General features: G+C 47.1%; 1 protein-coding gene across 4 annotated transcripts; it reads left to right on the top strand.

Moving 5' to 3' along the window:
* Nucleotides 1–1,132: 1,132 nt before the first annotated feature.
* Nucleotides 1,133–20,056, top strand: LOC135391867 (uncharacterized). Of its 4 annotated transcripts, none has more exons than XM_064622376.1 (8): nucleotides 1,133–1,296; nucleotides 3,143–3,163; nucleotides 5,539–5,607; nucleotides 8,753–9,082; nucleotides 11,030–11,166; nucleotides 14,937–15,107; nucleotides 16,341–16,465; nucleotides 19,864–20,056. In XM_064622376.1, the coding sequence occupies exons 1-7, from the start codon at nucleotides 1,245–1,247 to the stop codon at nucleotides 16,452–16,454; spliced, it is 894 nt and encodes a 297-aa protein (XP_064478446.1). In that variant the 5' UTR covers nucleotides 1,133–1,244; the 3' UTR covers nucleotides 16,455–16,465; nucleotides 19,864–20,056. The 4 variants fall into 4 exon arrangements, with proteins under 4 accessions (XP_064478446.1, XP_064478449.1, XP_064478448.1 ...); XM_064622379.1 differs by lacking the exon at nucleotides 1,133–1,296 and adding an exon at nucleotides 5,810–7,903 and having other exon boundaries at nucleotides 3,144–3,163; XM_064622378.1 differs by lacking the exon at nucleotides 1,133–1,296 and adding an exon at nucleotides 5,810–8,208 and having other exon boundaries at nucleotides 3,144–3,163.
* The last annotated feature ends 1,765 nt before the right edge of the window (nucleotides 20,057–21,821 follow it).

Below are 21,821 nucleotides of genomic sequence, written 5' to 3'. Positions count from 1 at the left end.
AAAAGCCACGGTAGATACCCAGATATATATATATATATATATATATATATATATATATAAAAACACTCGCACCGTCTTAACGCAACGAAACAAACACATTTAATTGACATTTCGTTCCAGATATATCTACCAATGGAGTATGCGCCACCTTTGAGAAGACGTGGAGGAAGAAGAATATAGTCGGTGGGCAGCTCAGTGGTGGGCCTTTTCCCTCACCACCTAGCGGTTGCAACCGATGCGTCCGTTTCGGAGGAGCGGGCTGGCGTAGGCATAGTCTGCCCTCGTTTTGACGCGCATTTCCCTGTCCGCCTGCCTGACTACACTCCAGCCTTCGAAAGTGAGTTTCTCGCCATTACCCTTGCGGTTAGGATGGTCCCAGGGCCCTTCTGCAAAGTCCTAGTCCTGTCGGACTGTCTGTCCGTCATCTCTTCTCTCTCTAACCCGTCAAGCCCGCTACAGCAGCTCTTGGCCTCCCTTGCTCCGCCTCACGTCTCAGAGATTGTGCTCACCTGGATACCGGGGCACCGTGGCCTCTCGCTCAACGAGGCAGCAGACAACCTAGCCAAGGCGGCACTCTCTGGTCCGATCATCAATGTTCTCCCCCCTCTGGCTGACGTTACTAAAGCCAGGTATCCGAGGTTCCTGCAGCTCACTGGGTCCCGCCTTGCTCCCCTCAGATACGCCCACTTCTCCTACTCATGGCAGCCTCACTGCTGCGCTTCTCGCCACGTCGAGGTGCTCCTTACACGTCTCCGATGCCTCGCCCTCCCTCTTGACTTTTATCTGCACCGAGCTGGAGTCTCCAATTCTCCCGCGTGCTTGCACTGTGGTCAGGACGAGACTGTGGAGCACTTCCTTCTCCACTGCCACCGCTTTGAGCGCCTTCGTCAAGAATACCTGGCTCGCCCTCTGGCCAGAGCCGGCGCCCCCCTCTGCCTGCAGTCCATCCTATCATTTGGGGCTTCTCACTTGGGGAGGTGGAGCTGGGCCGTAGCGTCTAATGTGGCTGCTTTTGTCATCCTATCTGATCGTACCTGATATCTAAGGTCGCTTCACGCGTTACACCATGACTAGCCCTGGCCAATCGCCCTCAGTGGCTAACGGCCATTGCCCTGAGGTAGAAGAAGAAGAAGAAGCTTAGTGCATGCGACACTTTTAGAAGGAGACGAAGAAGTCGCGCTCCAGAAATACAGCTCGTGAGTTCTCGAATCCTACCAGCTTTCTACTGACAACACCGAGAAACCATGGATACCACCGGACAAACTTCACCGGAATTTTTCTTGGAATCAGACGCGGGTGAGATTTATTTTCTCAACGCTTCCAAGTTTTGGAGCAGTCACGGCTGCCGCGCGATATAACAGCCGATGTGAACGTTCGATTTCCGACCAACGGGATATGAAATCAAATGTGTCAGTTATACCACAGTAGCAACTCCGCGACTCCGAGCTATTATATTCGGCATGAAAGCGTAATGCGGAATGTACTGCGTGTCCACAGATTTTTGTGAGGTGTCTATATACGCTCCATTTATGAGAGTCTGCAGGCCCTTGCCTCCTCCGTGGAATAGCTGTGCAGCGTGGGCTACATCCCCGATTATCTTGCCACCACCACCAGCAAGAAATGTTGGTTGAAAAACGATGTTACAGGAGAGGTGGCAGTGTAACAGTAGAGATGCAAACTACTGAAGTTTCCAGACTAAGACTTCCCTTACCGCGCCCATAGAGCGTCGACCACCGGTGATCGACGGTTTCCGAGACGCGGTACTCGTCCTCCAAAGCAGATACGGGCAAGAGGTGCCATTTGGTGGTGCGCTGGAACTGCGCCAAGGAGGCAGTGTGGAGATTTTATCTTGGTTGCGGGGTCGCGTTACCGCGACGGACCTCATTCGCAAATTCTCAGTACTCGCATCTGAAGCATAATTGTGGTCGACTTTGTTTATTAGAATGCAAATAACAATTTTGAAGGCGTTAGATAATCAGATTTTTGTCATGAATGTGTGGATATGTATAACTTGCACTATTACTGTTCTTCCTGTCTCAAAACTATCCGGAAGGAATACAAATACGATAAAATAGCAAGTTATGGTAGCTAACTAAGAAGAGGAGAGTTGAGCATGAAACTAATGTTTTCTGAAGAAATTATTATGCTAATTTCTTGTTTACGCATTCGATTACCTCTGCCGCTCAGTTACGTGAAAAACATTGGTGTTGACGTTATTTTCCACACTCAAGAACTTTTTTATCATAGTTGTATCATAGTGTTGATACTTGCAGATGCTATTTCTGACATAATTTGCCACATTTTGTTCCGAACTTGTATATTGATATTTTTGTTGAAGGTGTAAGAGTATCTTCATGAGCTTTCTACTGTTTGCACTGATTTTGTGTGTGTGTGTGTTCCAAAATTAATATCTGAAATGCATGGATGGCTTTGTATCTGAAACTCACATCATTCCGTAGGGCATTGATTTGGCTACGCATTCTTATATGTCAACATATGTTCAAGTGATACTGTCAGCCACAAAAAAGAGTTATCAAACCGCCCATAAATGGCCATTTTTGCCGCGGTAAGGAAAGTGTTAATACGGAGACACCAGATTTGGTTGCAACGTCGATATCTTTTCTGATACATTCCGTGAGAGATAGTTACAGTGAAGTCCACGTTGTTTCTCGGCAAAAAAACTGCCCGAAACACTGCCCGAAAAACGGCACGAAATACTGGTGCCACAGCGACAAAATGTCCATGCGACCTCTGTGTCCCGGCGAGCTTTAACGTCAAAATTTTTGGTGCGAATTTTAACGTTTATTATTTAACGTCCAATGAAATGTTTTAGTGTTAAATTACTCTTTAGATTTTTAACAAACTTTACTCCAGCCCTTGAGGCGTCGCAGACCCTACGAAGGAACAAAGTGTTGTGCTATCCTGTTCTCTCGATTTAATGGAAACATGTCTGGTCTGCAGTGCACTGGTGTTGTGAACGAGGCAATATTCCAAATTTGCTTCATCTTAGATCTACGTCAGCCGACTCGAAAACTGCGGCTTGACGATGACGACCTGACGACTCGCGAATGACGCCCGCCTTGGGATATGTAAATGTAGGTACGGACCATAGTTGTAAGTTCTCCCTTCTATCTGTTTTCAGAGGGCCAGGACAACATGTACCGTAAGTATGCTGGATTGTCTTCTAGCCTTGGTTTTCCACAGCGAACGACGCCCTCGCATTCTCTACTGACTTTCCCCAACATTACTTAATCGAACGTGGCAGAGACAGTCTACACACAATTACATACGTTACATACAATGTAATATCAATGCCACACAGACAGAACAAGATATACGCACCATTCAGACCCCGAATGGCATTATCCGAAAATGTTGTGGTGCAGTTCAGTTTCTTATGACAGTGTACTCAACGATGTCGATGCCGCGCACTCACTAGTCAACTATGGTTTATATCCAAGGTAAAGGCATGTAACATTTGTGAACGTAACAAGACTAACTTAATGCGGATAAGCTGAATATTACACAACCTGTAACCTGCCGTACTGACCCAATTCAAAAGCAATGTGGCATCTGTTGCATCGTTCCTGTGGTCAGTATGACCGTAGAGGAATAGTCGTGTATCGTCAGACTACGAAATAATCTTGTGCTGCGCGGTCCAAAGGGGTTTTATGCAATAACAAAACAGTTAAGTTATCGCTATCTCCTTAAAGGGACTATGAAATTTCCCGAACCCCCATACTTTTTTCGATGGAAACTGTTCTTCCCGCAGAGAAACTAATATGCCACAAATTTTTCCGGACGAAATCGCTCCACTCTGCGAGGAGCGCGCGCTGGAAATGTCTCTTCCGCGTTCCTCCTCTCCCGCGTATATTTCCCTGCCGATGGTGTAACTGTACGGACCGCTCTTCGGTTCCCCGTTACGTCACCGGTGTTGCACAATGGCAAGTAATGCCGAGCTCGCGCTGTGGCTGCCGCCACTGCCGAAATCTGCCGATCGCGCGAAAGCTGCTGTCATGGAGATTTCCACTCCCGATGAACGCATACGCGGGATCCTACGGCGCATGCTCCTGGCGGGATTCCTCGGCTCGGCAACACGTCACGATGACGTGTTGCTGAGCCGGCCGTGGTCGCGTCAAGTTACCCGTTGTGTCTCCGCTCGGCAGCTCGTCACGGCGCGGCGCCAGCTGTCCTCCCTTCACCGCTCCGTTTAAATTCGCTCCCGAGAAATCCGCTCACGCGACGAAAGTAAAATTTCGGTTCTAGGCTCAGAAAAATGTCTTCTTTCGAACGAAACGAAGAAAAAAATCGTTTCATAGTCCCTTTAAGGAGGAACTGTCATTCGGGCAAATGTCATTAAGTGTATCCGTATAGCACCGCACGGCTGCCATATAGAAGTAATGGACTCAGCTCATTGTCAATTAAGCAGTGCCGATTTTTCGTGCCGTGCAGCAGCGCTATGAGACGCGTAGATTGTTATGGCATTCACCAGGTATGGCACGCTGAAGGCACGAGTTCGTGGAGAATGCTGGGAATGTTGTGTCGTGAGAGCAGGTTCAAGAACGAGTGCCTGTTGTAAGTAGTTAGTAGTAAGTAAGAATAGCACGTTGTTGTAAGTATAGTTACATGATTTTATTTCAGGCTTCGGTCACGAGTGTCGCCTTTTATCGACGCGCAAAATTTGGAAACTTTACCGCCCGTGTTCTGCTATGATGATTATACCTCTCACACTTGAAACGAAGATTATGCCGAAGCACTGGTCTCACTATCGCGCTTTCGGAGTACTCCCCCGATGATTAGCGTGGAAATTCCTCGAGATCACTTGGCCGTCGACGCTGCCTGCCTGTGGGCTCAGTCCATATCTGTCTGGAGCACAAAGGTGACAAATGCCCCTTTAGAAGGTGAGAGACCGGGAAAAAGATAGGTACAGCGATACAAGTTGATAACTTGTGTTGTGTCTATATTTTTCAGTGTCTCACGCTTTTTGGACCTTTCTAATCATGCAGCAGATACTTTGCGCACTCTCCTTATTAAAATTGTCTATAGATTGGTGTTTCTGAAGTCCCGTGCTGATCTGGATAACTTAAAGGAGTTGCGACAGATCATCTCAGATTATCCCAGGTAAAAGACTGTTCTTTGCAAGATGTGAAACTTCACTGAAAATGTAATTGCGAGAAGGGTAATAGAAGCGGAGAAAACGGACGCCGCGAATACCGAAACTCGTGTGGCTGTGACGTCACAGCCCTCGACAGCGCCAGTGAGGCAGCGCACGAGAAGTCACGTGCTTGCGGCTGCCAATAGGAATGGACGCAGCTCCGAGCTCTCTGACGTCTACGCTTTGCTCGGAAGTGTGTACGAGGGTTTGCATCTCTTTAAGTACGGCAGGTGGCAGGATAATTCCCTCAGTGTTCTGGCGTGCAGTACAAGGCGTTCGTGATGTGATGAACCACGTCAAGGAAAGTGTCCCAACCCCTTTAAGCAAAACGTCCTACTGCACTGTAGACGATGGTCGTGATTTGCAATGCCTTTCACTCCTAGAAATGACAGGGCTGGAATCTGGCTTCCAATCTGGCTCCCGATCTGGCTTGCAAGCACTCGAGGAAGAAGGTAAGCGCATGGCGTCTGCAGTGCTAAACGTCCTACAATCACTGGAGGGTTGAGGTACGCAAGACCGCAGCGCCAGTCAAGCATGCTTCGATCCCTTTCACAGTGCCTTGGTGTCTGCACCATCGTGCAGTTTTCGGAGTTCATTATCGGAATGGGTCCCTCGTAGGAAAACGTTGTTTATTTGTGTTTTTTTAATTCGCAGATGAATCGTAAGTAAATACTATGCATGTGGAGCGAGACGCCATATTTTGTACTTGAATGTGAGAGAATGAGCTTCAATTGCAGAGCCAATGCACTCTAAGAAAAAAAGGAGTAGAAAGGGGAGTAATTGCAGCTTCTACTCCCCTAGTCTGCAATTACTCCCCATTTTAGTCCCCTAACCCAACATTTAGTCCCGACATTTACTCCCCAGGACTGCAAATTGTCACTAAACTTCGCGAATGGTCTCCTGAATGCAACAGTCTACGTAAATATGTGCCCTTGGTCAATTTGAACGACATAAGGCTGTATAACTCAGACAACGTAGCAATTTTCCAGCCACACAGAGTAAGAAACAGTTAGCGCATATTTCTTCGCAAATTGTGCCCTAGTATAGGCGCAAGATTTTATATCAGTCGATATACCACGGTTGACGGTTTGCTTCAAAGTATTTTCATGCATGCGCACCAATTATGTACCTGGGACTCTTACAACAGCGCGTGAAATGCGGTCTGCACTCTGTGACATTCATTTACTCCCGTGCATTTACTCCCGAAAGGGACTATTTTTTCTGGCAATGCAATTACTCCCCAAAAGGAGTAAAAGTACTCCTTTTTTTCTTAGAGTGTGGGCGCACCTACGAGTGGCTGCAATATATGACCCATTCGTAAGGGCATCCGCGTTTCTCCGGTGCAGACTCCTGAGCTTGTGCTCTGCCGGAGGATGTCCTGTGGATTATCCCAAAAACGTGCCTTTACATCATACAACATGATCGATAAGCGACGCCACTGTACACAGTGTTCACTCTATCACCGCGTAAGACGTGTTCAAGCAATTTGTGCGCTGCCAACAGGTCACAGGTGTCCTCCGGATGTACCGCCAACTCTGCAGTTCACGTCTCAATTGAAGTGCGTTTCGTTCAGATTAAATTGTATGATACCGCTGGCTCTGTTCTGTGCCATAGCGCACTGCTCGCGTCACGGTGTTTGTGAATCTCCGGCCTGTGGTCCCCTACCTGCGGTCTCACGCTAGGAGGAACGACACCAAGACTGACTACGAGGGGAGGCTAGAGCCGTATATTAAAAGGGAATCTGGCCATTAATGGGTGATGCCTAAACCTGAAGCTCCACCCACTTTTTCAGCTTTCTGGCCTATGGAGTCTTGAAATATGGGGCGCTATCCATCAACCTATCCTTACGATTTGTCCCCTTATCCAACATTGGCAGCGCCATTTTGGGTGGCTACTGAATTGTTGGTGCAAATTTCATGAACGCCACCTAGGGTGCGTGGGGCACGTCGGGAACTGTCGCCTGCTTCCGTCGTTGTAGCGCTGCCGGCAGACCCATCTACTGCTACACATTCTGTCGTTGGTACGGTTGAATAGTTGGAATATAAAAGGCAAAAATGATTATACACGTGAAATCCCACAATTAAATATGATAGATTGTACAGCACAGTGCCGTTTTTTTGTTACGATTTCGTTGTGATCGCCATGTTCACGAGACCGAACACCGGCGACAAAACGTATTATTTTCGGTTAAATATCGATGGGTGATCATCAGTTGAAACTGATTCCCGAGAAACGTATATGAGGACGTACACTTGCAGCGTAAAATCAGAGTAGTCTGATTTTACCACGAAATCCCCGCTTTACTGTTTGTGTTTCGTCGCCATTTTAGGTGGCAGTGAGGTGTCATGGCGATCCCCTTGATGAAAAGCATACCAATCAGTGGTGCGAAACTGTGATTGACAGGTCGACCCTCTTTTTATGACTCCTCCCAATGGCTAGACTCCCTTTTAATATACGGCTCTGAGGGAGGCCGCGCTCGCCCGCCACCTGCTGGAGCCTGGAAGAGATCATCGTCCGACACACGGACGTCGTCTGCGACAGCGAGAGATACTGTATTTGTCTAGTTCCTTCCTGTGCGACACCGCCAATAGGGGACCGCTGCCTCACAGGCTGGAGACTTGAGACAACAGTGTGCACGAGGAGTACGTGTATATGTGTGTGCTTCTTCTAGGGACAGCGCAAAGTTCGTAGCCGCCATACTGATCCTGTTGTGCATAATCGCCGTCATCTTCCTCATTGTCCTGGCGGGTGAGTGCGGCGTGCGAACAGACTGAGCATGAACCGTATGATCATGGCTCACTGTGCCAGTGCGAGTTGTAGGCCAATATGACGCAGAAGTAGCGCACTGTGTAGCATCGAGACTGCATCACCGGCGGCCCTCGACCCTCGGCGCCGTTTGAAGACTCCGCTACCGTGATTCGACTATTTTGATGTTAGAACGTGAAAGCTCAATGTTTCCTTCGTAATGTGGAACGTCGTACTGTCGAAATGAGGGAAAGTGTGCGAAAAAGCGCGGAGCCGCGAATCCAGAAGAGCAATGACTTGCCGGGTTGGTAAGTCACAAAACGCAGGTATTCCTTTTGTCAACAATCGGGAAGTCTACAGCACCGAATTGAATTATCATATCCCTAAAGACGAACAGGACCAATTCGATCACTTCAGGAACCCCGTTTAGTATGACAGCACACCGACTAGAACGAGGGAAGCCAAAACAAGGCAAAGTAACGCCATTTGCTATCACATTGCTGTTAAATATAGACAAGCCATGCGCGTTCCTTGGTTTTTGCACCCTTCATATAGTAGTACATGTAACGTCATAGTGTTACAAATGTGCATGCATAGTACGGTAATCCATGTTCCCAGCTACAGTACCCGCGAGCATAATCGTAAACGTATCACGACGTTTCGAGCTGGAGACCGCTCGGAGACATCAGGAATTGCTTGGGGAAGTTTATGGTCGGAAGTGAACCTCACTGTGCTCCCGCTGCCGGAACAATGTGCAATATTGTCTGTGTGCACACCGAATACGATACCATTTTCCAAACCCCTGCATTTGAATGTCATTGCTCAAATTTGCGAATTCTGCATTCCTTGCAGTCATCGTGTTTCAAAGGAAACCAGAAAAGATGGACGTTGCTACGGAAACCGAACGGATCTACGAATATTTTCCGGTTGTAAACTTCACGTCAAGCGTTTCAGCTGCGAGCACGGCAGGCACAACAAAGGCGTTAGCACCGGCTACTACACGAGCTCCATCAACCACCCATTCGACAATGACGACGGTCGCCACGGAAACCACCTCAGGAAGCACCACAGAAACCACCACAGAAACCACCACTGCTACAATCAGCGAAACGATGACGATCACAACTATTGCCAACACACCGACATCGACAACACCAAAGTGTCACAAAGGTGGTCCGCTAAGTAAGTGCCGAGTTGCAACTAAGAGCGCTAAAACGACGAGGACGAGGCAATAGCCGCGTTAACATCAGAGCAGGTCGATCGAGTTGTGTGTCGAATCGACCTGACCCGATGCTGTTTACACCAGTGATGGCCACTAACTACTTTTACAGTAGTTACAGTAGTTTACAGTACTAACTACTTCGCGATGGAGTAGTTTAACTAGTAGTTCAGCTACTTTTCATGGGAGGTAGTTAACTACTTAACGTTGTCCATCAACACCAATCCCATTCTATAGTGTCCTTGGACACCTAAATATGAATCACGAACAGTGATGAAAGTGAACATTTAGTACACATGCATGGCACAATTGCTCTGCACCTCCGTTCTCATCAAACAAGTAGCTCAAGGTAAAAGTAAGAAGCACAATCGTGCCGTAAAGCTTGCGGCAAAATCGGAAGTAGTTGGCGCTTGCAGTAACCTGACTACTGTAGTTAACTACTCGAAATAGTAGTTTAACTAGTAGTTTAACTACATGTAATTAACTACTGGCCCGTGGAAGCGAAGCGAACGACTCGACCCGACCGCGTGGACGTGCACCCACATGTCGAGGGAGTCAACTCCTGCACGCCGTTCTAGGGTTGGCTCGACTCGATGTGGAGGCAACTCAGCCCGTCAGCGTTTACATGAACGAATTGACAGATGACAGACGACAGCTGAACTCAACCCATCCGTGGCAAGTTCATGTACGCACGGCTAATACAAGTAGAGAGACTGGTAATCCAGAAGATGTGGGTTCGAGTCCTACAGCTGGCTAACCTTTTCAGTGACTTCCTTCTTTCATCGTTAATACAAGTAGATCACAAATAATGCAACGAAGCTTGTTGGTACGCTGAAAATCCAGCAAATTCCCTTCCTTTGTCCGAAAGAACAATATACGCATTGCTTAGGCAACACCCACATAGATAAAGCTTTGTCTACTCGTTGACGTGACGTAACAAATCAAGACACAATCAGAAGCTATACCATGTTACTTTAAAACCTATGATGTAAGAGTTCCTGCCTGAACTTTCAATCCAGAGCAATGTAAACAAACACAAACAAACGTGAATTTTTTTTCTGCGTGAAACGCAGATTTTTTTTCTTCAAAAATGCCAGCATTCTCGCCGGCCCAGGGTCTAGCCTACTGCATTTTTTTTATCAGCTCTTACACCCGATGTGCTGAACAGTCTCTGACATTACTGTTGTGATCAGGAACTTTTTGACTGTTTCCTCAAATCGAGATATTTTCGGATGTCCTCACAGTACTTGAAGATGTCCGCAGGGGCGCAAGCAGCGGCTCTGACAAGTAGGCATTGATTTCGTATATTTCAAGAAACAGACAGACTTGGTTGGTGGATTCGAAGCATTCGATTCGCCGTTTTGGTCACAAGGATCTGATTCCCAAATCTCGAATCCCTGCTTTCTCTGTAAAATCCTGTAGTGGCTAAAAAAGATGAAAATGTAATACCCTGCGCATTCATAGCAAGCAACACAATCTCTCTCGAAGGCCTTACCAGGCCAACATGTCAACATGCATATCCTCTAAAAACATGGCTATAAAAGAATATGAGGACCCCAGCCGGTGTCTGCATGGTAGTGGAGGCCCGAGCACAGGGCACGCTCAACCCCTCTCACCCGCCCCCCCCCCTCTCTGCTCCCTTCACCACCTTCGTTAGTCGTGTGTGGTCTCCTTGAGGCCTACTCAGTGTGGTCTTCTGTGTGAGGCCTTAAGTGCCAGGCAGGGTATGCAGCGGTACTTTGCTACCCAAGGTGTGATACGCGAGATCAGTTTAGTCGAATATCGATAAAGCAACATTGCATAAAAGAAAGGGATGCTATACTGTAGTCTTGAACACTTCTCGTACGTTGTTCGTGGAGGCTACGGTTGCCATGCACTGTACGTGACTCCTTCCATGTGTCTCTCGACAGCACCGTGCGACGTAGACGACTCGATCGACCAACCTAAGACGTACAGGCTAACTTCACCAGGCTATGCAACGGGTCATTACAACAGCAACATCTGCCACCGAACATGCATCATTGCGAATGCGTGTTTTCTGAGAATTGTAAGTTTGTCTTATTATGTTTGTCTTTCTATGTATGTTTGTCAATTAACCGGCACTCTGATGGAGACTCCATAGCATAAAAGCCTTAGTCTGGGCACACAGAGGGTCTGTTCCCAGACTTAGGCTTTTACACCATGGAGCTCATCCACCAGCTATAGCCGGCATCTATTTTGTCTGTCTATTTTGCCATTTTGTCTGATACAGACGCACAAATTCCAACTGCTCATTACAAGGGTACAGGTCGCTATGTTCATCAGCGGCGCCTGCGGTGTGCTCCAGCAGCACATTCCATGCATTCGATATCCACCACCTTCGTGAAGTTTTGCGAGGTTCTGTATCGTGAAGCATGCTTGTAACTTGCTGAACATGACTGTTGTGAAGCAAAGCTTGAGCAGGTCCTTATCTACCCGAATGTGCATCGATGCTTTCCGGACTGCGTTTTGAGAGAGGTCATGGTTTATGAGGGCGTCTTCTGCGCAGTAGACAGGGTTAGAGATCACCGTTGTATTCTATTACGGTTATGGTAGCGATGGCTGCTGGCACATATAGGTGCTATAGGTACGCGTCGTAATTTCAAAACTGCCGTCAAAACATAATATCAAGCAGAGCAGCAGTTTACATTTGCTTTAAAAACTACAGACTGTTTTACCGACATACCTTACCGTCAGTGATCCAAGAAGGTTCTGGAGTTCAATATTCCCTACTGAGGTGTTAAATATCCAGCTAACCCTCGTTAATATGACCCCCGATAATCTGACATAGTTTTTCATTTTTTGTGGGTGCCGCTTCACAGCCATGTAAATCCACCTCGTTAGTTTGACAATCCGCTCATCGGACTACGACCGACATTTTTGTCACAAATAGGGTCGAACAAAGATTACTTCTCGTTATTATGGCCGCGTCACGTGACCAGCAGGGTAGGCCCATGGAGAGGCTACCGCGTACCTCAGGCAGTGGGTGAAAAGTACTAAAGCAGGGCGCCGAGGTTTCTGCTGACTCCCGATATTGTGACCTCTGCACTACTCATGCGCTTTCGGACCGCCAAAGCGCTGTTGTGCATTAAACGGTAGTGACCACAGAATTCGGTTACACTGTCGAGATGGAACAAAGCGGCATCTGCGATTAGCGGAGGGTGTGTTTCTCATCAGTTTCACCTTTCGCTTCATGACAAAAGTCTGCAGGAACGGTGGAGGTCATATTAACGAGGGCTCACTGTACACTTGATAGGTCCATCCAATGGTCTGTGTCAAGTGACGGCTGTACCAATGTGCTGAATCTGTCCCTGAACTGAAGACCTGTCCCTGATGTCCCCTATGCACCATGCTAACCACCAATGCGCATATTTGGTGCATGACGGCGTCCTCAAACTCCTTGATGATTGTTAACTATCCTTCCCCGTGTGGCGCTAATTGCACAAATCCCAAATGCAATTCCTTTGTAACCCAAAGTGCGCCCAATTCAGTCGACTGGCTTGTGGGTATATAGGATAATCTCAGTACGCAAATCAGGATCCAGGCAGTCTGCGTCTAACTACAGGCCAATTTCAATTACACGCCCTTTGCTTTTCTCGCTTTTTTAATACTTATGAGCACGAGGAGCCTCGACGTTGGTCGCCGTTGGACGCGGTCTTCCTCGATTTTTCCACGGACTTTGATTTTGATTTAGGGAATGGGTTTTTCTAAGGGCTACCACACACTCGTCGCTTACCTAAGTCGACGAATGTAAACATACATCTGTTAGTTCTTATATCCATTGACTATTTCCTAAATTGACAAAAGGCCTTATCCACGCACGCACTGGTCCTTTCCATTCCCCCTTCCACCTTGGCGACCCGTATGTCCAATACATCACCAATGAAATGAAATGAAACGAAATAAATGAAATGAAATGAAAACCTATTGCAAGTACACCGGTTTGCACGTCTTCCGCGATATGCCCTGGTCTAACCACATTTTCTGCATTATTGGCAGCCCAAAGGGTATACTCTCGGGTACCTGCTTCGCTCTCAGTCGCTCATTGATCCCCATTGGTTAAAAAGAGGCTACACTTATGAGGTTACGCTTACTTATCAACGTGCTATAGAACGGAGCCGATCTATTTGTTTTAACCATGAGACCTAGAACCATGAGAGGGGGAAAAACAAATTAGCCGGAGCTCTTTTGCTGCGCGTAGAGTATATAACTGTAAGGTCAGTAGTGTGACTAGGTACCCGTAGTTGGACAGCTGTTTGGGTCTTATTGGCCGTAATAGTGTCCCCAAACCGGCCCTGTAACATGAGAAAATAAATATGCGCGCTATATTCGGCTGCGGCAGGGATAGGCAGCTAGCATATAAGTACGTGTTATTTAAGACTACTTAAACTATAAATAGGTGTATTGATGTCTTGTATTTGAGTACAGTGTGGGCAAATGTATTTATACTATTTTTGGCATACTACACTTTCGGGTATACATGGATATATGCACTTGAGCGAGCAATCGACCAGCATCGATGTCACACATTTCTACCAATCCGTGTTAACGCCGCGAAGCAACTGTGGCTATGAGCGGCGTACAGACGTGGACAGATGGAGAGAGGACAACAGGAAGGAGTGGGTGACAGGGGGGTTAGTAAGCGTCCTGGGCCGACTTCAGGGGGAACTGTGTCGACATTCGTCTAGAACGCGCGTCCTCGGAAAATCCAGGAAAAACCTCAGACAGCACAGCCGGTGACAAGATTCGAACCCGTGTCACCATGGTTTTGGCGCTCTATGGCCTTTGTTGCCTTTGTGCCATTAAACACATAATCAATCAATCAATCACCTCCCAGTCTCGGCGTGGAAAGCGATCATCCTAACCGCTATGCTATGGGAGCTGGTATTTATGGTATTTAAATAGTGCGTTTATGCCATGTATCTAAATACATATTTAAGCGTAGTATTTCGTATTTATATTTAAATGTATTCGAAAATTCATTAATGCCCATCCCGGTGTTTTGGTACACTCAGTAATCATGAAACCTCGCAGCACCCGTAAAGCACTAAGGCGCAGTGGGAATATGCGGTTTATAGCGAAACGGCGCATATTCCTGCGCCTTTCGACAATGACTACACCGCGGCTGCCTTTAGAACGGGCACGAGCAAGGCTCCAACCACTTACGGCCGACCCGCATACAGTCAACACTCGATTTATGAACTTTCGATTTATGAGTTCCCTCGTTTTATGAACAGGGGCACGAGGAACCAAACTTTTTGCACGCATTTTTCCCTCCTTTTATGAACCTCGGTACCCGAATAACGAACGGAATTTCTGGCAACCAACTAGGAGTTGCCCAGCGTTTTTGTCCTCAATTTATGAACGGATTATTCCGTGGTCTCACGAATGATGCCGGAACGGACGAATCTTTTTTCCAGGTATTGCACCCCTGGGTCTTAACCCCTCAAAATCCGAACAACAAACGGGTTTCCTGGGGACGAGTTATAGTGACAACCAAGTGTACAATAGAAGGCGTGGTCGAAAGCAAAATTACACAATATATTACATTATAAACGCAATCCCAACTCGCAAATACCGTTTCGTCAGCTCGATAGAGTATTGACGTAATGGAATTTTCGATTCGTGAATCCCTCGATTTATGAACGATTTTTTTTCCGGGAACCGGGGGTGTTCATAAATCGAGGGTTGACTCTATAGGGGCGCACTATATAGGAATCTGCCGTATCCCCGTTATATATGTGAGAGACGAGACGGGAACGACTTGTCGATATGTTCTTTGTGTCGTGTTTCCCGCAGAATGCGATCTCCTTCAAAATGGAACCCCGCAACCCCAGCGGAGAGTGCAATGACTACTTCGAGTTTTTCAACGAAGGGAATGGGGCTCCGGGATCTCAGGTCCACACCGGCCCCGTCTGCGGAAGCGAAAGTATACCCGCTGACGGGGGCCAAGGGGGCAGGCTGCAATTTGTAAGTATAGTACACTTCTAAACAGGGTTGCCACCTTTCGTATAGGGAAAAATACCGGAAGGTGGAGAGGGGGTAAAATAGAGGGAAAGGAGGAAAGTATACCCGCTGACGGAGGCCAAAGGGGTAGGCTGCAATTTGTAAGTATAGTACACTTTTAAACAGGGTTGCCGGCTTTCGTATAGGGAAAAAAATACCGGAAGGTGGAGAGGGGGTAAAATAGAGGGAAAGGAGGAAAGTATACCCGCTGACGGAGGTCAAGGGGGTAGGCTGCAATTTGTAAGTATATAGTACACTTTTAAACAGGGTTGCCACCTTTCGTACAGGGAAAAATACCGGCAGGTGGAGAGGAGGTAAAACAGAGGGAAAGGGGGAAAGGCACACGGGAAAGGGAAAGGGAAAGTGGGTGAGGGTTGGAGGGTCCCCACCCAGAGAGGGAAAGAATGCTCCTGTGTGTGTCGCTGGATCGTTGATGTTAGAAATTGCTATAAACAGGCATGATGATGATGATGATGATGATAATAATAATAATAAATAAGACGACTGGTGACTGCGGAGTTGGGTCTCGGCTGCAGATTGGGTATTGGGCCACAAATACCGGCAAGTGGCTGCCGGTATCAGCTTCCCAGCGGCGACCGGCAGAGCGAGCAAATAACCGGCCGTGCCGGTATAATATCGGCCTGGTGGCAACCCGAAGTACAAATCCGAGGGCATCCTACATGACACACGAAAGAGAGAGAAGAGGGAGACTCCGCTCCAAATGTAATTCATGACTCCCCAGTTCATTACTAAAAATTGCAATCATGTTACGCGAAAAATTAGTTCAAAACGTAATACACATGCAGTCTTGTAACGTCATGTAATGGACCTAAAGTATGGCTCGTAATGCGTTACGCACAACCCGTGCTGGAGTTTTACTGGAGCTACTGGCTAGGCTATCCTTATTAATCAGATTAACAAAAATATTGTAAAGAAGAGGGTTTATAGTAGGGTGTGTGGACAGACAGAGGGGGGAGGGGGGTTTATGGACAAGCAATCAAGATCGGCAACTCTTACCGAACGCTCTCAAGGTCATTGCTTTAGGCTGTAGGTTCATAATGTCCCGTCTCCTTACCTTTATCTCCTAGACCCTGATGCCTTAGCTCTTTGACGTCTGTATTGTTTTTAGCACCTGCCCTGTACAGCTGGAATGCGTTTGGCAGGGGAATCTTAACCATCACACGTGTTCAATTTCAGGTATTTCATAGTAACGATGTAATCGAAGAAGCCGGCTACGACCTTGAACTTGTTTTCACGCAAGGACCGGACCCACAAGTTGATGGCACATGCGGCACGATCGGGCCTGGTTAGAAGTTAAACAAGTAAGAATATATAAGTTTTAAAAAGTTCAAAAAGTTAAAAGCAAAGGTCAGATGTTGGAGATAAGAAAACGCCATGCATCAGCGTTTGCCAAACTTTTCGTGGTGTCGGACTCCCCAACCACTGAGAATCCATTCGAGGGCAGACGTTAAGTACATTTCATGTTGGCATATAAATGATCAACGTGAAGAAAGAATAAACAAACAAACAAAGAAACAAACATTGTACTGCCACACAAGAAACGAGAAGGTAGTATATATTTCTGCCTTCTTTAGTATCATAGTGTGTTTTTTTTAAATCGTTACAGAATAGATGCCGTTTGTGCAGCAGGGTTGCGGAATGGGGCAACCGATTCCATTTCGAGGAATTGAGGTGTTTGTGATAATTCCATTCCGTTAAATTCCTCAGAATGAAAAGGTATGGCCAACTCCCACTCCTGCAATGGCTTGGCAACCCCATTCCATTCCGTTAATTCCATCAATAAAAGAAAAGGGACCGGTATAACCGCACTGGCTAGCCCAGCAGCCACCGGGGCGCCCAGACCATTCCATTCCAATTCCATTCCTGCGAAAAACTGCCTTCTTCCATTCCCATTCAATTCCTAGGACATTTTCCGTCATTCCATCCAAATTCCATTCCGAGCTGGGACAAATCTAGAATCATTCCGGAATCATTCCAACTCGAGTGGCAGTTCACTTCTACGGCAAGGTTGGCATTCCCTTGAAGAAAGTATACAAACACAAATGACTAATTACTAAGTTATTTATTTTATTTTATTATATGATACACTCCGGGCTTACTAGCATTAGAGAGGGGAGGGGCGTAGCAGTAACTTCCAACACATGGTGTCCCCGCTATATGCATATGCTGAAGGGCACTCCTGAGGAGGGCATTAGCAAACTCCAGGGGCAATATTACTTAAGTTATTATAATTAGTTATTATTAAATAATTATTTCTAAATATAAAAGCAAAAGTTGTCCGAATGAGAACATCTGGTCCCCTCGGCCACCTGATATCGGAGCAGTTTTCAGAAAAAAATCCGTTCCACAGATCGTCCGCAAAAAATTCGTGAAGGAACACATTATTTTTTATTTTTCCAGGCTATAACATTTTTTAATTAGGGGGAAAAGCGGGAGATCAGAATGAGAGACTATCAGACTAGCAAAATTTAAATCCAGTTAAAAAAAACCTGAAACACGATATCCATCCCCGAATTTTGATATGCAACTGAACGGAAACCGAAACCGCGGCAACCTGGAACGCAGCGATGTAGATGATTGGATTAGTTGCCGACCTGCGGGCCAGATAAGCCTGTTTCGTGCCCAGATATGCCTCCGTCGGCGAACGTGATGCGCTTTTTCAGTTTCGGCTCATTTCCTTATCAACATTCGGGGATGGAACCTGGGGATGTTCCAGGATTTTTTAAACGTGGAATGACTTTCTACTAGGACGGCCTCTCATTCTCGTGTCCGGCTTTCGCCCCCAAATCCTCTAGTGTTAATTTTAAGAGTTAATTCAAGAATTTTAGGGAGCAACACCCTGGCCGTAGAACTCAACTGCAAAAAACGGAACCTATCTAGCTCCGCGCTAGTTCTTTAAATAAACACTCTGTTCGTTACAGAGTGTTTATTATAACGAACAAACACCCTGTAACACCCTGTATATCGTCATATATCAATATCGTGCTCCTCAGAGATGACGTGACCAGCGCTCGCCAAAGACTGCCTTCTGGCTGTCGTCGATCGTCGCAGAGCCCCACGAACACTCTCGGGAACCCTTGGTGGTCCGTCGACCACGCTTTGGGAACTGCCACCGCTGTAGACTAAAATTTTCTGCAATTTGTCAAGCCGGTGACAGTCTACTGCAGGGGTGCGTCCGCGTGGCCCCAGAACAAAAACATATAAAATCGTCCCAACCTTCATGAACGATCGTTTTCTGGGCTGTTGTCTGGGCATTGGTTAGTCATATAAAAGCTGATGCTATTGACCTATAACAGCCGATGTCTTTCTCAATAAGGGACGAACTGGGCCCGTTGGCACATGACAACAACGAAGACGACGAAAGTAACACAAAGACAGACATGCAATGTCGAACTTTCAATGTTTTATCATAGTTCGACGTTCCGTATCTGGGTCTCAGGGTTACTTTCGTCTTCGCTGACGACGCTGGAAACCTGCCCCTGCGCGGCTGATTGATTATTATCCTACCAAAATTTCTGAGCAGACACTACATGGCCAATAGAGTTATCCCAGAGTGCTTAGCGTCGCTTTGAAGTGTGGGAGTTTACTAATACGAAAGAAACGAACGTTCCACCGACCTCCAACGGACCTCCAAACTGTTGCGATTTCTTCCCTACCAGTCCATTGCTCACGACGTGTCAAGGTCAGCGAAAGCGAAATGTGAAGGATTATTATTCTTTCCCCCCGCTCAGCAAGAGAAAGAACACTGGGCTTTTCTGAAGGCGTCTATTCGCAATATTGGTGCCTTGAATGCCACCAGAAACGGACCGGTTCAGTCGCAGGCTTGGCGATCTCCCCACTGAAAGGTTGAAGGATAGTTGAAACGGGACATTTTTGGTCGCCGTTTTCTGTAGTTGTGGATAACGTTCCTTATGACTACTTAGAAATGGAACTGATTGACCTGAAGTGCGACGTACCGGTGTAGAACAAATTCGCTGAAGTTGGTGAGGCTTCGTTTCATTCTTACATTGGGCGACAGTATATGTTGTCGCAGAGAAACCTGTCCATGTTCGGTACAACGCAATTCGCGACTCCAGCGAAGCCGTAGCCACCTAGCGGTGGAAGTGCCAACCCTCGAGTCCAGGTTCGGCGTGCGCCACCTATAGTTCGCTGGACTCGCGGATAGTTAGAAACAAGAGGTGCCAAGTTCCTCAGCCCACAACGAATGCTGACCGCGTGATTCAGCAACGCAAATATGTTTGATGTCATCGTAATTATTATTAAAACGCCCCCTTGTGGCCTGTTGGTGACACTGTCATCACGTGAAAGCGGACACGAATGAGTTCGGCACCCCTGGTCCAATGGCTTCCGCTCGCATTATTAGATGCATGTTCTAAGTTTACATGTCGGCCATTGGGAGGAGCCTTTTGTGTGACCCAAGGCCCAACCCTTGGTTTCACCGGCTGTTATTTCAGGCTGCGAGTAGCGGTAGCACCATTGGCTGCAGAGATTAGGTCCCGAAAAAAACACGAGGGCGAAGGTCGTTGACAAGATGTCAAGCAAGTTCTACACACGTTCCAATTGTCCGCAGCCCTAAGATGCGGCACGTATAATCACAAAAATACAGGCTGACTTTTACGTTACGCGTACGTAGACTCTCACTATCAGGGAAACCCCGGATGAACTCTTTCCGATGGTATATTTCTCCCGTATTTTCTAGGTCAATTCAACACCGACGACTGCGATGGCTGGAACGGCGACGACGATGCTGATCTTAATGCTTGAACTCTACGGATACTTCCAGCTTTTTACATTTCTGTATTTCAAAGTTATTCGCATAGAATGCGTGAATATTCTTTCGATAACGCGACTGCACGTGATGTGCTCAATGATATACGTTGGTTTGCCTTCTTTTTGTGTCGTTGTCTGCTTTCCTTGTCAGGAAGTACTCACGGTGATGATGGTCATCTCTATACAGGGCCGTCAGGACTAGCTTTGGTGCCGAAGGGCTTTGGTGCAATATTAGGTCATCGTGGCATAGCTGAGCTGGCCGCTCGGATCCGCGTAGAGTAAACGTAGACTGCTATTTTGTCAGAAGTAAACTACAGGGGGGCGGGGGGGGGGGGGGACTAAGATACATGTAGTTGTACTTGTTTATTGCTCCGGTGTGTTATACCGTATATACAGGTTGTGACAAAAAATAAAATAAAATAAAACTGGTGGCGTACCCGCCGAAGAATTGTTGGACATGCGGCAATTACCGTCTGGAAACTTTTGCCGCGATTTAGGAAGGCCCGGATTTTAATCGAGGGAAATTTACTTTTCAATAAAACTCACCTTTTCCACGGATAACCGTAGACCAAACAAAAACTCACCTTTTCCACGAATAACCGCAGACCCAACAAAAACTGTACAGCATAGCAGCAGAAAGTGCTGCTCTAACCCCGCCTGCTTCATTGTTGCAAAAACTGCGCGCGAAAGTGCGGCGACAGGAGGAAGTGTCCCAGCCTCCTCCTGTTTTGCTGTGACTGACTTTTTGTTTTCTTTGTGATAAGACTGTCGTCACCAGCATCAAGGTCAAAGCGGAGGACGGAACATGAGGCGGGGACACCTCTAGCGCTTTCCGCGCACGCTTTTTTGCGAGAATCAAGCAGGCGCGGCTAAAGCAGCACTAATTTCGGCAATCTCTGTTGCTAGGAACGGTTCATGAAAAACTACAGCTGGTCATGTTAGCTAGGCCGGCCACGGGGTAGGCTTCCTGAGACGGCACAAAATCGACTAGGCAATGATGTACTAAGCTATGGCGAATGAACCCGATAAGAGCTAGTATTACGCTACAAGGAACGTTCCTTTCCTAAAATTGCGATGCCAGAGGTGGGTGATCGAGCAGCGTCAAGTAGCGTTGAAAGTCAAGGTTAGCCAGCTGTAGGACTTCAGTGACTCTCAGTGACTTTCATCTTTCATCGTTAATTTCTTACGCAATTTGAGGCCCTGTATGCGTTTCTCCCTTCTATGTCGACCTTCTATGTCGTTCCAGCCTCAGAACATGAGTACTCTCATGTTCAAGTAGCGTCCCTTGCGCTCGCCTCCAGCCAGCAAGCGCTTGTTGACACCCCAAATGCTCGTCTGTTGCCACGTTTCCCTTTTGCGGAGGACTGGGAATAAGCAACTGCGAACCAGTAATGTCCCCAGAAATCGAATTCCGAGGGCTTCCAGAGCTTCCCGGGGGCGGGAGGTATCTGGCTGTGGATACATTCCTATGGGCATATGCATTGATACCCAAGCTGTATTACGCAATCTCAGGGATTTCATTAAGGGGGGGGGGGGGATCCCTGCTTCGAGGATGCAGGAACGACGATTGGAGCAGTGGTTAACGGTCACGAGGGTATGCTGAAAAAAAAAAAAACGGAACTGGAAGCCATAACGCATGACTAGCAGCCGTGAAAGAGTGAGTAAAACCAGAGTTCGTGGTATCTCGTTGCAAGTAACCCGTTACTGTAACTAAGTTCCTTTTTTTGGTAACTTGTAACTTAACTCGGTACTTTTGCGCCGTGGTAACTTTCAGGGGAACTCGTTCCTTTTTCAGGTAACTTTGCCAAAGTAACTTAAGTTCCAAGTTGCTTTTAACTCGCTTTTCACTCATGTCCATATATTTTCTTGCTTTCTCTCCGGTTCCTT

The sequence above is a fragment of the Ornithodoros turicata genome, chromosome 4, assembly GCF_037126465.1.
Source record: "Ornithodoros turicata isolate Travis chromosome 4, ASM3712646v1, whole genome shotgun sequence".
Taxonomy (NCBI): Eukaryota; Metazoa; Arthropoda; class Arachnida; order Ixodida; family Argasidae; genus Ornithodoros; species Ornithodoros turicata.
Note: the sequence above shows the minus strand (reverse complement) of the source record. Positions and strands in the feature narration are given on the sequence as shown.